Source organism: Camelus bactrianus, chromosome 9 (genome assembly GCF_048773025.1).
Source record: "Camelus bactrianus isolate YW-2024 breed Bactrian camel chromosome 9, ASM4877302v1, whole genome shotgun sequence".
NCBI lineage: Eukaryota > Metazoa > Chordata > Mammalia > Artiodactyla > Camelidae > Camelus > Camelus bactrianus.
Window position 1 is genome coordinate 45,985,066 of NC_133547.1, and position 16,121 is coordinate 46,001,186.

At 48.8% G+C, this 16,121-nt stretch overlaps 1 protein-coding gene across 1 annotated transcript; it reads left to right on the forward strand.

The window, feature by feature from the left end:
* Positions 1–1,393: 1,393 nt before the first annotated feature.
* CD2 (CD2 molecule) lies at positions 1,394–14,670 on the forward strand. The gene is made up of 5 exons (XM_010968174.3): positions 1,394–1,649; positions 1,805–2,110; positions 6,114–6,344; positions 10,459–10,581; positions 13,873–14,670. Exons 1-5 carry the CDS (start codon positions 1,589–1,591, stop codon positions 14,193–14,195), a joined length of 1,044 nt encoding a protein of 347 aa, XP_010966476.1. The 5' UTR covers positions 1,394–1,588; the 3' UTR covers positions 14,196–14,670.
* The last annotated feature ends 1,451 nt before the right edge of the window (positions 14,671–16,121 follow it).

Genomic DNA, 16,121 nt, shown 5'->3' on the forward strand with positions numbered 1-16,121 from the left:
TCTGCCTAATGTCAGAATAGGTAAAATTAAAGTTGTAGGTAAAATTTATGACTGTATTTTTACCAGAATCTTATTAGAAGAATATGCTTATAAATATAGAATTAGAGGGGAAAAGGCAAGTAATCTATGCTTTACATTTTAACAAATGACATAGACACAATGATTATGAACACAGAATATGTATTTGTTAAAGTTCTATCAAATGATTTGCTTTATCATTAACATTGTTTAGAAAGTGTGATGACCCATTTGTGTGACTACTGAATTTTTCTGTATTAATAGAATAAAACTGTCCTATTGGTTTCATGTAAATATACGAAATAAAGCTTTTGAAAAATTTTTAAAAACAGTTTTAACATTTAAAAGTGTAATTCAACTGAACTTTTTTTTTGTGGATGATGTGAGTTAAGGATTTGTCACATGATCATGAGTTTAATAATCTACTGAGGCTTCCTTTTACCCAGTGGTTGAGATCCTATTGCTCTGACTTACTTTTTCATTCCCTGGGCAGCTTTGTGAGAGAGAATATCTGTATTTGCCCCTAAAGTTGAAACAGAAAACAAGCACAGTTTTTAAGATTTTTGCTCACTCTATCCTAAAGAATCATAAAGCTGGAAGTTTACTTTGGAGATCTGTCACTGGGTGTCCCTTTTTTCTGCAGTGGGATCTCTCCCGGCCTCATTTTCTGTTTGCGTCCATCAGCGCATCTCTCTGTATCTCTCCCTGGGTCACACGTTTCTTTTCTCTTTCTTTCTCCCAGTCCTCTCTTGCTTCCTTTTCTCTTCTTAACTCTTCCGTTCCTTAACCATCTATAGTGTTAACCAGCTTAAAATGTTTTTTCGTTGTTCTGGTTGTTTATGGTATTTCATAGCCTCAAAGCATTTTTGGCTTGTTTTGGAACACATTTTTATTTACCTAACTGTGAATTTCAGTATAGTTGTGAAATGTGCACTGAACGTAAGATTTGGGGATTTCAAGCATTTATAGCTGAGGCTCAATTTATATTTGTTTCCCTTCATCACATAAAACAGTTTCAGAACATTTTAGAATGCATTTTGAGAAAGAGGAAAAAAATCCACTTTTGTAATTATTTTGTATGTACACATTTTCCAGTAGTTGTAACCATGCAATAGATAATCGTGGTCTGCTGGCTGTTCACTTATGGACATTCACCCACATTTCTATGTGGTCTTGTGAGGGGCACTGCCACAGAATGGTTAGAAGACGAGCCGTGTGGCTGAATTTGTCTCCTTGTTAACTAAAGGGCGATCCTGCATGGTTTACTTAGACTCTCAGTTCCTCTTCTCTTCGATGGAGGAAATGAACCCCATCTAAGGTCATCATGAGGAGTGAAATATGATAAGGAAACACACACTCATAAACACAGCTGCTTTGGCAAAGGAACACTTGAGCGGGCTTGCTTTCCTGTGTGCTCGCGTGTGTGTGAGCGTGCATCTTCTACGATTACTGTAAAGAAGCAAAGAAGAGAGGCACGTGGTTAAGCTCTCGGGGGTGGATTCCACTGGTCTCACTTCAGTTCCTTTTGTAAAGGGAGCTCAGAATCACAAGAAGGAAACTGACACCAAAGATGAGCCTCGCATGTAACATCTTAGCCAGCTGCCTTCTGCTTTTCACTGTTTCCACTAAAGGTAAGTTGATGTGTGGGTCTCCATTGTCACCATTAGAAACTTTTTTGGAGACCATGAAGTGAGTGGAAGAGGCAAAGAGGTCACAGCCCAGCTTTCCCTGGCAGTGGCTTGCACGACTTCAGTAACTGTCTTTTTTTTTTTTTTTTTTTTAATAGGTGCAGTCTCTGAAAATAAGCAGGTCATCTCTGGTGTCCTGAACCATGACATCAGCCTGGACATTCCTGATTTTCAAATGAGTGATTCTATAGATGATATACAGTGGTCCAGAAGCAGAACCAAGGTCGCACAATTCAAAAGAAACAAGACACCTCAGCAGATAATGGACAGATACATGATATTAACAAATGGGACTCTGAAAATTAAAGATCTGAAGAGCACTGATAGAGACACCTACAAGGTAGCTGTATACGACACACAAGGAAAACACGTGCTGGACAAACTATTCGATTTGAAGATTCTAGGTAAGTGTTTGGTCTCTAAATTCCTCCACCTCAGTATGGGCACTGTTTAGCAGGTTGGGGAATAGCATTTAAGAAATGTCCCTAGCCCTGACTTTGGCCTTGAGGGAGCCTTAAAGGAACTGAATGCTCTCCTCCTGCCTCAGTGCAGGCTCCAGTCCTGTGGGAGAGACGGGTTCCACCTGTGGAAATCCACAGCTCATAGACCCTCAAGTCTGCACATCGCAAACTCTCTCTTCCGTGGTTGTGGGATGCGCAGCTGAGTGAAGAATCTGGATGATGATGGTATTAATTAAGGGGAGGGAGATAGATGGGCAGAAGAAAAACGTGACCATTCCAAGTGGACAATGAAGGAGCAAGCTCGATGTGGGGCTGGGGAGGGGAGGCTGGCTGATGACTAGAGGGTCTTCCATCCTGAAAGACAATGTCCAGCCAGGATGTCCTGAAGGAGTAGTTTGTTGTAAGGCAGAAAAGGGCTGGAAATAATGAATTTAAGGATGAATAGCCCTTGTTACTAATCTGCTCAACAGCAGCATGATCAAAGGTGGAAGATGGTATTTGCTGATATCTATAGAAAATACACAAGGTGTGGCTTTGTGTGTCTGTGCACGTCCCGGGAGGGCAGGAATGGATAGTGCCAATGGATGTTTGAAGACTAGCCAGGGCGCTGCTGTTCTCATCCAAGTGAAGTAGGGAGGACCTGCTGGGTGATTCTTAATTCAGGCTTCACGTTAGAATCAACTGAGGTGCTATTCACGTTACCAGTGCTAGGTCCTAACCCAGACCAATTAAATTAGGGTTCCTTGGTATGGGGCCCGGGGCATCGCAGGCGCTAAACTCCCCAGGTAATTTTAATGCGCAGCCAGAGCTGACAGCCACTGGCCTAGACTAAAGGGTGCCAGTAAAACGCCTGAAGAATGATTACACTGAGAAAGGATGAACAAAGCGTCTTGAGCTTGGGAGAGAGGGAAGGGAAGTGGGAGTGGAGTGACTTGGAAGCCACAAATTCAGGGGACACTAGGCAAGGCTTGGATCGGAAGTGAGAAGAGGAAGCTGTGCTTCGCTTGGAGAAGAAAGCAGGAACCCCAGCATAGGCACGAGCCAGGGATTCAGCGAGCAAATAAACACTTCTGTGCTTCACACAGAAAATGCTGCCAAAGAGGGGGCCCCGCCTCCTACCTAGGGTCACCTCCAGCCCTGCTCTCAGCACTTGGACCTGACAGCAGGCCCACTGCAACGATCACAGACACTGTCAGCTCCCCTGCAAGCAACAGCTTTCCACACCCTAGTCCCGCGGCAGAAGGGAGCGCGCATTCCAGAAATGGGGCGGGCGAGACAGAATGGAGCCAGAGGGGCCTCTGCGTGTGGGCTCTGGGAACCGCGGCTGGCATGACTTCTGCCAGCACGGACTCGAGGGTCTGGTTTTGAGCTTGAGCCTCACACCCGTGCTTCGTTCGGCAGTGCTGTGAGAATAACGGCTACTGGCGAGGTGTCAGGTGCTTTGCTACGTGATCTTATTTGAGGTTCCCAACAATTCTGAGAGGTCGCTGTTATTACCCCCTTATTATCTATAAGGGAACGGAAGTGGCCTGACAGGAGCAAAGTCGGGGCCCAAACCCAAGGTTGTGTTCAGCAAGGATAGTGACACCCCTCCCCACCCCAAACAGCTTCACTGAGATGTAATTCACATACCATAAAATTCACCCCTTTAAAGTGTGTGAGTCCATGGCTTTTAGCATATTCACAGGGTTGTGCAACCATTACCACAGTCAATTTTAGAATGTTTTCATGACCTCAAAAATAAACCCTCACTCCTTGGCCAAAAGATGGAGATCATTCCATGACAGGATAGCCACCTTGCTGTGTGTGTGTGTGTCCAGCATTCAATATGCAGTCCGATCACTGTTACTTGCCGCATGGTCTTGGATCAATTCCCTGTGTGCTCTGAGTCTAACTTTCATAAAAATAAGTCTATGGGATGTTCAGGGGGACAGGACTTCAGGGAAACACTTAGCATAGGTGCCTCGGGCACCTGGGATGCAATCGTGCTTCCTCAGTGTAATGCTGTCTGCCATCTCTTTGTTCCTGCATGCTGCTCAGACTCCAATCTGGGCACCCACAACCCCTTAACAAGGGAACACTGCCGCCAACTGAAGAGGCAGTGGAAGGCTCCTTAAAAGCAGATGTTAGTAGAGAAGGCGTTGGTCCTGGCAACCTGGAGTTAAGGATTCTCACCTATGAGATGTGCTCGCTTGATTGAAGCACACCTCTTGTAGGAAGCTATCTCACAGAAAGGGTGTATACAAATGTATGACTTTGACAGGCTGCTCATCCCTGGGTGGTTTATATCAGTGAAATGCTGGAAGGGATTTTAAAGTCCCCAGCAGTTAGAAACTTATTAACTAAATGAAGAATATATTATTTAAGAAGATGGTGGCGATGTGTATTTCTTGGTGTTTATAATGGAAAGAATTTCAAAATAGATCAGTAAAGGGAAAAAAAGGCAGACAAACAATATGATCCAGTTTTAGTTTTTAAGACATTTATGTGCATGTGTGCATAGAAAACATTTGCTAAAGAGATACATCAGAACTTTAAGAATTGTTGACTCTGGGTAGTAGAATAGCAAATGATTTTAAGTCTTCTTGAAATTTTGGGGGTATTTTTATCAATTTGTACAGTGATGTCACTCTTATAAGTAGTATTTCCATTTTGAAGAGACAAGTAAATGCCTTGGCTCAACTCCTAGACTCTCCACTGACCCTGTCTTGTTGTAGGATGATGTTTTTCCACCCTCTTCATTCTGGGTCACTCTGAGTTCTGGGATAGGAAGAAAACTTAATTTCTGCATGCCTGTATATTGGGAAAGAGATGGAATTTGGTGGGAAAGTTCATGGGGAAGACATTGTTGTCTGGGAGTCATGGAGGGAGGGAATCACCAAAAAAAAGAAAAAACTTATGTATTTGCATAATGAATGGAAAGACACTGAATGAGAAGGGTGGCAAGTCTGGGGACAGAGAGGAAAGGATGAGAAAAGAATGAGCTGACTGGACAGCTCGGAGGTGGTAAAGAAGGATCTGGACCCTCCCCAACTGATGCCAAGGCCATGGCCTTGTCTTTTGTGATGCAGCCTTCTAACAGTATTGTGTCAGGAGAGGCAAGGAGTGCACGATTGTGGCTGTAACAACTACCACCAGTATCGTCGGTATGATCAACGTGCCAGGGCTGTGTCACATGTCGTCCCTGTTGTGACAGGTGGGGGATGTCCTTCTCATCCTTCTCCTATGAATGAGCTCGGTGGGGTGCAGGGTGTGGCCGAGCAGCTTTGGGAGGCTGGAGGGGCTCTCTCCCCTCGGCCTCAGAGCTTGAACTGCACACCTGGCCCCTGCTCCCAGGACCCTGCTGGGGGAGGGGGTTTTCATTTGTGACCAAGGCCTCAGGCCACACGCGTACCAACTCCTCAAGGTCAAGCTCCCAGCTGCACTAGATGCACTGCCCACCCGGCCGCCAGTCCCGCATCCTAGGACCTGAGGATAAGGGGATGGGGCGTGGTAAACCCTTTACCCATAGCACTGACCATGCACTTGGAAAAGTGGGCTCCTCTCCTGACTTCCCATTTATCAGTGTGTACCCTTGGACCATCCATTTAACCTCAGAGCCTTGGGCACTTCATCTGCAAACAGGAAGGAAAACATTGGCCTCTCTGTTCCTTAGAATAATGTGATCATACGTGTGGACACATTTTAAGATATAAAATACCACATAAATATTTGAAATGACTTTTTTTTTTTTACTAATATAAGGTATCTATAAACTATCGGAAATAAACGTGTTCTGAATGTGCCGTATAAATAAAATAGAATAGAAATGACTGTTGACAATAGCTAGGGGTCTTTGAAATTGTTTCCTGGCCCCAAACTCACTCACTTTCCCCTGTATAAACAGGTACATCTTTTACAATCTATAAATTGCCTAGTATGAGTTGGATCTTTATTTTTGTTTCAGAGATGGTCTCAAAACCAGTGATCTCCTGGAGTTGTACCAACAGAACCCTGATCTGTGAGGCAGCAAGAGTAAATGGCTCTAAATTAGAACTGTACATAAATGAGTCCAAGGTCAGGGAAGATCAGCAGATCATCAAATACAAGTGGAACACCAAATGGAAAGCATCCGTCAAGTGCGTGTCAAGTAACGAAGTCAGCAAGGAAACGAACGCGATGCCCATCAGGTGTTCAGGTGCGTAGTGGGCACTGGGCAGACACCTTAAGTTCACTTCACAAACACAGCCTTCCAGGCCCACAGCAGCGGACTGCTCCAGGGCACGGGTGCTTGAGCTGGGAGGCAGCCTTGGCTCAGGATGAGACCTGAAAGTATACCTCTTTCCCCTGGAACCCTTCAAGGGACGCCTTAGAGGAGAGAGGAGTTAGTGTTCTGGGGTTACCCATCTTGGGAGTCCTCCCACCGAGCGCAATTTAAACTCAGGCAACTCAGAAGATTCTCTTCTAGAAGAAAGAATTGTCAAATGGGAGAGATAAACGAGCTGAAAAGTTTATCTCCTACAGAGATATACTTCCCAGAGAGGCAAACTGACTTGCCCATGATCCCTCGGCTAGTCAGTGACTATGACTGTGACTCCTAGGGCAACGATAGAGAAGGGAGCAAAAAAGACTGCTTTCTGGATGGGAGATGGCCAGCACCTCCTATCAGAGACGGGGGGCAGAAAGGTTGTGGAAACCCTGGGAGTTAGGGGCTTGGGGAGAGGAAGAGCTTGAGGGCAGGGAGGACAGTGAACCAGTGTAGGAATGCTCTCCCTGCCTCAGAGCAGACAGCCTGGCGTTGGTGCCAGCACCAGGAAATCCTGACTCCAGGACCAGTTCTTCTTCCCTGGACCCCCAGCTTGGGACGACCCCCAGAAATAATTTTTGGGAGGCAGCCTGCTGTAGAACTCAGCTCTGGGTTGGGAGCCAGAAGCCTAGACTTCTATCCTGGTCTGTCCAAATGGAACAGATGACCTGGACAGAGTTTCTGCCCGTCTCTAGGCTTCAGCCTTCTGGTCCACACAGAAGACAAGCCCTATGAACCCCAAGAGGTCACTCATCTGATACGCTGCGATTATTTTTCCAATGCTGTCTTGTCAGTCCCCTTGAAGCAAAACTGAACAAAAAATAGTTATTTGGCCAGAGGCCCTGAGTTTCTACAGCGACTATGTCTGGTCAGTGACCCTAGGGGGCAGCCCGAGCTAGTGTGAAGTCAGAATTAAGGCTTTTTTATGCACATTCTGAGTAAGTTACCAGCTGCTGCATAACAAATGACCCCATATTTAGCGGCTTAAAACATCCAGCAGTTATTGTCTCGCAGGTTTGGTGAGACCTGAATCTGGGAGTGATTTAGTGGGATGGTTCTGGCTCAGTCTTCCCCGAAGCTGCAGTCAAGATACTGGCAGGGGCTGCAGCCACATCCGTCAGGTGCAGGCACTACTGGGGGGGGGGGGGGCACTAGGCCGCCTCCCAGTGTGGCAGCAGCTCCCCTCAGAGCAGCCAGAGCGAGAGTGACAGCAAGTGCTCGAGACAAAAGCCATGGTCTTTTACAGCTTAATCTCAGGAGCGGAAGAGATCCTGTCACTTCTGCTGTGTTCTGTCCACGAGCAGTCACTCAGGAAGGCCAGCCCACGTTCAGTCGGGGGGGGGGGGGGGATTGCACCCAGCGGGAAGGACCAGGAGGCTGGGATCAATGGGGACCCTCCTAGGGTCTGCCCGTCACACACTTAGAGCAGCATGCCCTCACCTCCTGTTCGTCCACCTGTCATCCCTGTGTCCCCCCCACACCGCGTCACTACGACACAGTGAATGAACGGCCCCTTCTCGACTACTCAAGCTCTTGTCCCCTTTCAGGAGGCCCTTGATTAGAGTTGCCAGATTTAGCAAATAAAAAGGCAGTGTAAATGTTCCAAATGTTGCGTGGGACATACTTATACTCAAAATTATTCATTGTTTAATTCAGACTTAGCTGGGCATCCTGTGTATTTTAGCTGCCAACCCTACTCCATGTTTACTTTAATTAGATCCCAACAGTTGGAAAAAAAAAAAAAAGAATGCGCACGCAGTAGGGCTGGACGGAGGGAGGAAGGGCTTTGAAGGAAGCCGAGGTTTGACGCCTAGAACCTTCAAGTCCCTTATTCTGTGGGGCAGAGTGGAGCTAGCCTGAGAAACAGCCACTAGACAGATGGGAGGAATACTTAGGGGGAGGCTGGGGAGGACGAGGCTGCTCCTGAGGACCCTTAAAGGGTTTCATCCTAAAAGGCCAAGGCCAGGGAGAGGGTACAGCTCAGTGGTAGAGTGTGTGCTTACATGCACGAGGTCCTGGGTTCAATCCCCAGCACTTCCATTACAATAAACAAACAAACAAACAAATCTAATTACCCCCCCAACAAACCAAAACAAAAAGTGAATAAATAAAATATTTTTAAAAGTAAAAATAAAAGGCCGAGGTCAAGGCAGAGAGGACGATGACAAGACTTAACCACTTGGCTCAGAAGAGACGAGTATGAACTTAGAAGCAAAATACCAGGGTGAAGGCACAGGTCTGGACACCCAGGAAGGACTCCCCCACGTAAATTCACGGGCACGTTATCTCCAAGGAGGAGTCCAGGAAGGAGTGTGGCTGGATTTAGCGACTGTGAGAACACAGTTTTGAATGACAGAGCCACAGATGCCTCCGTCCAAGACACACTGGATCGTCCCCCACAGAAAGCACCCGGAGGGCCTGGCTGGACACACCTGTGACCAGACTGTGTCCTACATTCCCCAGGGTGCCCAGATAAGGGTTTGGTCACCCTGTCTGAGGACTCAGAGAAGACGAGCAAGTGGCTGCATGGCTTAGCCCGATGCTCCCAACTTGTCCGAGGCCGGCCCTGGGCCCCCCAGCCCTCTGGGCCAGACCCCGGGAAGTCCTCGGCTCAGCCCGAGGCGGCCGCCATCGGCCCTGGCCCTTCCTGCAAGCAGGCAGAGCCTAAGGGACCCCCCTTCCGTTCCCTGCCTAGCTTCACAGAAGGTTAGGATTATGCCTGTTTCTCTAGGGGAAGCCCCTTCATCCACAGCGCATAGAGAGGCTGTGTCTCTGGGTCAGAGAGAGACCTGGGAAAGAAAGCAAGGATCGACAAACCACTGCCGTCGGAACATCTGTGTAGCTGGGTTTCTGAGCCTCTGGCTTGCTCCTGGGCCGGCCTGGCTTCACGTGCAACAGCATCTTCCTAGGAACGTTTGGCCAGAGAAGGGTTTCCCTGTGACTCCGAGCTGAGCTCCATTTGTTCTCCAGATGTACGAGCACCCTGACCCATGCCCCCAGCTGATGCCTCTCTGATTGCTGTTGACTCACAAAGGGGCAGGCGGCCCAGCACCCCTCCCGGGAAGCAGCTCCCAGAAACGCCGGTGCACAGAGCTGTAGTCAGAGCAGGCCCTTGTCTTCGCGTGTAGTTTTACAGTTTACAAAGCACTTTCACATTCATTATCTGATTGACTTCCAACAGTCACCTGTGATCTAAGTGCATGATCTCCGTTTTTCAAAGAAAGGAACAGGCTCAGAGAGGTAGAATAACTTGCCAAAGGTCACACAGCTCTTGTCTAGTAGAGCCTGCACTCAGAGCCATTTCTCTTAACACAAAGTCATTGTTATCCTCACTGCATTAGGGCAACTGAAGGTCTGTGGGCTGACGGTCTAGTCAACACCTGCTGCTAACTCACTGTGTGTCTGAATTTCTCTCACAGTTTGGGGAAAATCTGTGGTCAGAGAGCTGGGCTGGACACATGAAACATGTCCCCCAAGTCTTTGGAAACTGTCTGGTCAAGAGGGTGAGGAAAAAAATCATGCTGTAGGAGGGCAGCCAGAAATGAAGCTGGATAAATAGTTCAGGAACATGGAGATGAGGGGCTGCTTAAAGGAATCACATAGGAAAGGACACAGTGTGGCCTCAGGCAACTCATCCTCCCTCTCTGGGCCTTGTCTGCAAAGCTAGAGGTGACACTAGTCTCTAAACTCTTTCTCAGATCTAAACTTCTGTGACGTTCTCCCTGATAGGGGGCAGGGGACAGCGCCTTGGCACATGAAGAATCAGGCATCTCTGGTCCAGGAGAGCAGTCCTCCAAGGAGCCTTTGGAGGGGCTTAGCCTGGACCCGGTGCCCCTTCAGGCAGTGACAGAATCCACCAGCCTCCGTGAGCTTGGCCTCTGTGAGAGTAGAAGTCACATTGAGCTCTTTTATCTGAACGGCAGGAGGCAAGAGTCCTTGGCCAGAGCAGAGAAATGGTCCTCTGCCCAGGACCACCCCTTCCATCCCACGTCCATTCCTCTTGCAGAGAAAGGTCTGGATATCTATCTCATCATTGGCATTTGCGGAGGAGGCACCGTCTTCCTTGTCTTTGTGGCACTACTCATTTTCTACATCAGCAAGAGGAAAAAACAGAGCCGTAGGAGAAACGGTAAGCTCCCCCCTGCCGTCCCCCTGCAGGCCCGCGTGAAATCCCCGTGGAAACAACTCATGGGGCTGGCGCTCAGAGTCTGGAAAGAAAATAATGGAGACGGGTAGTTTCAGAATGTCAGGGCTGTAACTGGCGGTTACAGTTTGTTCCATTTTGTGGTTAGCTTGATTTTTGAAAAACAAATTCTCGGTGGTGACAATGTGGGAGCTTTGAGAAGCTGAATCCAGGCGGCCTCACTGGAATCCACCACCTGAGGCTGACTCAGTGTGAGGCTCTGTGGACAGATTTCCAGTGAACCACGTATATCTACGTGGGCAAAAAGATTAGCTTCAAAACTCCATTTCCATGAACAAACATCTCGTCCTCTCCTGAGGGGGTGGCCGAGATGTGTTGAGGACCAAGCTCCTGGGAATACAGGTAAAATTTCAGGGCACCGGGGACTCACAGGAATACATTTGTTCCCAAACTGGATGTTAATACCCCTTTCCAATTGGCTGTTCCGAGGGGGTATGTTAGGGCTGCAAGTGTTTCTTCCTTGAATCAGGCCTGACAACCCACCAAGAATGAAAATGTTATGTTCATAAGTGGGGAGCTGGCTCAAGGGGTATCCAGGCCAACCAAGGCAGCATGTTTGGATAATGGTGTTCTTGTGCTGGGACAGTGGCGGGGGTGCTGGGACCCCATGTTGCAGCTGGGTCCTTCAAGTGTTGCCCAGCCATCATCAGGACATGCGGCCAGGTGGGCAGGTCCCTCAGGTTCTGTGCAAGTTCCCATTCACAGCAGGACTGCGTCCCCTACACGGGGTCTCTCCCAGGAGCAGGCCCAGTGTGTCCCTGCCAGCTGCCTCCGGGACCACCCAAAGAATGACCTGGTCTGAACCTCCCCAGGCAGTGGTGGCCTTGAACCACCTTTGGCTCTGGCTTCCTCAAATTAGACATCTTTCCCCAGGTCTCTTTCAGGCCACTGCCCCTCCGCCTCATGTCCCGCTACACCCCTGCCCCCAGCATGGCCCCGCGCTTCCACCACCGTCTCACACACACTCTCCGCTCCAGGGGAACAGAATTGTTGGTGGAGACCCATCGGCACCCACAGCCTCCTCACTTCTGGGCCCTGCTCTGGCAGTTCGCGGCCCCCCATCCCCCTGCAGAGGCTCTTTCCTTCTCTGCCTAATGGTCAAAGATCACGCATCCTTCCAAGGTGGACCTTGCATGTCACCTAAGACAAGGCAATCTCTACTTTCACCAGGCTGACTGGCCAGCGTGATGATTGGCTCAAGTTGACAAAGCAGTTGGCTGTACCAGGCACTGATCTCTGTAATATATTTATATTATATATATATTTCTTTATATTCATTATCTCACTCAACTTTCTGAGTGACCTTATGAGATAGATAATATTCATTCAGACACAGAAGTTTAATTCAATGAGGTCAAACGATGTGCCCCAAATTCTACGGCCAGGAGGCTGAGTTAGGATGAGGGTAAGGTGAACCTGGAGCTCAGGGTGCAAAACTTGAGGATATCTTCCCCCTCAGAGTTGACCCTGCCCTTGCACAACCCCAGGAGTTAGGCCTTCTTTGGTTTTGTGCCCTGGGCGCCTGCTTGCTTCAATCTAGTCCTGGCCCAGGGCTGAGTAACCAGGAGATATGGGGAGGGAGGAGAGCACTGAGGTTGGAGGAATTCCACGAAGCAGCCATGTGGGCAGGGGCTGAAGTTGCAGGCATGGGCTTCCAGGTCCCCCGTCCTGCTCTGACCCAGCAGGCTGCACAGAGCCAAGCCAGCCTGAGGCCTCAGCCAGTTGGCCACACCCCGCTCCTCCAAGAACTCATGGGGCTCTTTGTCTGCACCTCTCTGGTGGCCCTGGGTCCTCACCAGAGACTGACATTGTGATTCGCAGTCTTGGGTCGTTGCAGCCACTTGCTTGGCTTCCTAAGGACAATGCTTGTGTCTGAGCCATCACTGCCACTTAGCAACGGCACCTAACACCTAGAAGATGGGGGGAAAATGTTCAAAAACCAAATGAACAAAACAGTGGGTGAACAGAAGAGTAAGCAAACGGCCAGCCCAAGCTTGCCGTATGGAGATGCAAAAGGACCGCCCGCTGCCCTGCAGCTGGGAACTGGGATTGCCAGAGCCCTCTCTGGGGCCTCCTGGCCTGACCTCTGCTACCTGGAGGCACCAAAGGTGGCACAGAAACTGTTTCTCCCTTTCTGTGCATTTTACTTTTGTGCTTCGAGCACACCAGCCTCTCCACATCAAAACCACAACGTTTGACTTTGAGTCTTCAGATTTAAAGCCCCCAGGCCTGGATTTCTAGCAGTTGAAAGAGGCCGTCTGAACTGGCATTAGCACCCAAAGTTGCAGGACGATGCTCAGAGCGGGCGTGTGCTTCCTAAGCCTCACACCCCTGCACCAACGTGAGCAGCGGTTCATGCACCCCGGGAGAGCCCCTCTTCCGAGCTTTCTCCGGAGCACTGCAATGATGGCTTTGGGCACAGGGACCAGATTACCCAACCTGTAGCCCAACGGAGGCCAGAGGGCCAGCGGGCCAGCGGGAACCTCCAGGCTTAGAGCATCTGAGAATCTACACAGATTTCCTGTGTCATTTTAAAACAGCAAAGGAAAAATTACATTACTGTGAGTCGTGGGCCTGTCTTCATGGACTGCCATCACAGAAAGCAGAAAATCCCAGAGGGGTGACCAGGGGAGGAATTCTTTTCTTTCCAAGCCCAAGAGGACTGCGCTTGCTTATGAATTTCTGGGAAACTATTGTTTCTAAGAACTAAAAACTCCTTGCATATAACCCAACCCCTCACCAGAATGAATGTGGGTCACATTACAGGAGAACTGGGGGAAAGGCAGATCTAACAGAAAGACCCACCTGAAGGCAGGTAGTTGACAATGTCTTCTCTGACTACTTAGGTCCCATGACAAGGGCTAGAACCCTGAGGTGCTCTCAAGGTGTGGCCCCTGGGGTGACTTGGAGTCAGGGCTCTGGGGTCTGGGTGCCCACTTTGTTCTCGAGAGACCTAAAGCCTTTCACACATCTCGCCTTTGGCTCCCTGAGTTCTCTAAAGCCTTGGACTCTCACTCTCCCTTGATGGTGGGCATTTCTGTCTCCCCTGCAAGACCTGGAATCTCTGGAGGGTAGAGGTGGCTTCTGCTTCCTCATCGCGTGCACCAGAGTAGCTGGCATGACACCTTGTACATAGGAGGCATGCTCAGTAAATAGTTGCATTGATCTTGATCATATCTTTTCAAGAAAACTCTTCAGAGGTTTTTATTGTTGCAGATGAGGAGCTGGAGACAGGAGTGAACAGAGTGACCCCCGCCGAGGAAAGGGGACGGAAGTCCTACCAAATTCCAGGTTCAACTCCTCCAAATCCAGCCATGTCCCAAACTCCTCCAACACCTGGCCATCGTCCCCAAACACCTGCTCATCGCCCCCAGGCACCTGCTCATCGTCCCGGGCCTCCTGGCCCCCGTGTCCAGCACGCACAGAAAAAGAGGCCTCCTCCTACCCCAGGAACACAAGGTCACCAGCAAAAAGGCCCTCCCCTCCCCAAGCCTCGAGTTCAATCTAAACCTCTCCGTGAAGCCGAAGAAAACGTGTAACTGTCTCCTGACTCAGTTGTCACCTTCTTCTAATGAAAAGCAATAGGAATGGTCCTTTCTCGGAGAAGGCACTGTGGAATTTCTCCACTCCAGATGTGCACGCCCGCACTTCCATCACGGGTGTTCTATGAGTAGACCCTGATCGCCAGCTCCCAAGCTCAGGAGCCACTATCATGTCTGCACCTTCTGACTCAGCCACGTGATCTGACGTCTGGCATCTCTGGCCTCCACACAGACCTCTACCACACCAGGAAGAGAAAAATAAAAATGCAAATATTAGGATGATCAGTGACTGAGTACAAAATCCTAGAGATCGCCTCAGACCACGTGCAGGTGTCAGATGTCAAGCGGTCGCTGTGCCTGTGTCTCCCTGCGAGCAGCCTGCCTGTTTGGGACACTATTGGGTTTCTTATGTGCCTGATGGACAGCTGCTCACTGTCTCAGGAATAGAAGTGAAATAAAAGCCTTGACTTGACCCCAGTGTTTACTCATTGTTAGAAAGGAGCCCAGCATCCAGCTGCTGAATGCAAAAGAGACTGGTTAGTGGGGTGTGACAGCAGGATCAAATTGGGTCACCCCAATTTAACTGGGCCACCTTAATCCCCACTAGAACAACCAGACTCCACTCCCCAGGTCTCAGCTGCAAAGCTGGACCCACAACCTATTGGTAGATTTATATAATGAATTGAAACCTTTATGAGCAAACTTCAACGAGAAACACCAGAAACCATAACTGTTTGGGTCTCATTTCCTTGACTGCTCAGACGTGATCACAGTGATCTGTAGACCTCTCCTTCAAAAGAGGGGACTCCATGAACACTGGAGGTTCTGTGAGCCTCCCAGACAATGTACAGAAGGGCAAGCTAAGAGACAACTCAGTTGAATCAAATCCCAAGTCTTAAATGACCATTATTAAAAGGTCAGACCCCACCAGCACCAAGCAGTCATGCTAGCTGTACTTTGGGGGAAGTGGGGGAGAAAAAAAAAAAACAGTTTACAGTTGAGGTTCTAAATCAATAGATGGTAAGAAGGCACCTGCTTTGAAATGTTGGTACCATGTTGTTTGTGGTCCCATCCGCCCGCCTTCTCCTGGCTGCTTAGACTTGCTAAAGCTTGTAAAGCTCTGGCAGGAAGCTCTGAGGTCTAAACCACAAAATCTATGTGTATTCAGGACTTCCTGTGAGAACTCAGTGAGGGTTGAACTGCTCTTTTCTCTGAACCTGAGCATCTATTGTTTTAGCACCTAGAGTTAATTATTAAGAATAATGTTGAATGTTGTTGAGGCCCACAGCTTCCTGAAATTAAACACAAAATCCAGTCAAGTGACAGTCACCACAGATCTACACCTAGTAAGAGAAATGAAGGTCTTAGCGCTGCCCACGTCTTCATTTCTCCCTGCAGCCCTGAGTCCACCAGCCATCCCGCCAGAATGGCTCCTAACCCATTGCCTCCCAGAAGCCCTCCTCAGCCTTTCCAGCCCTGCACTCTGCCTTTCTTCTGAAATCCTGTGGTCTCACATATGGGTCAGAACATCTATGGCCTGTAACTATCCAACCCTTTAGAATTTACTCATTCAACAAACATTTATTGAACTTCTGCTGTAAACCAGGCTCTGTGCCAGGTACTAGGAGCACAGAGGTGTACCTTGCATCTTTGCTTTCAAGGTGCTCACCATCTAGTTGGGGGAGGGGTGGACTGATAACAGGATAAATGTAACACAGCATGATAAGCATACATTAGAGGCCAGCACAGGGGCCCAAAGGAAGAACTTGGAATCCAGATTGGGTAGTGGGGCTGGGGTGACACAGAAGGCTTCCTGGAGGAGGTGGCATTTGAATTGAGTTGTAATTGGTTAGTAGAACTGATGAAGCAGAAGTGCAGAACTACTCATGCAGAGGGAGAAGCATGAGCAAAGCTCTTGCCAGC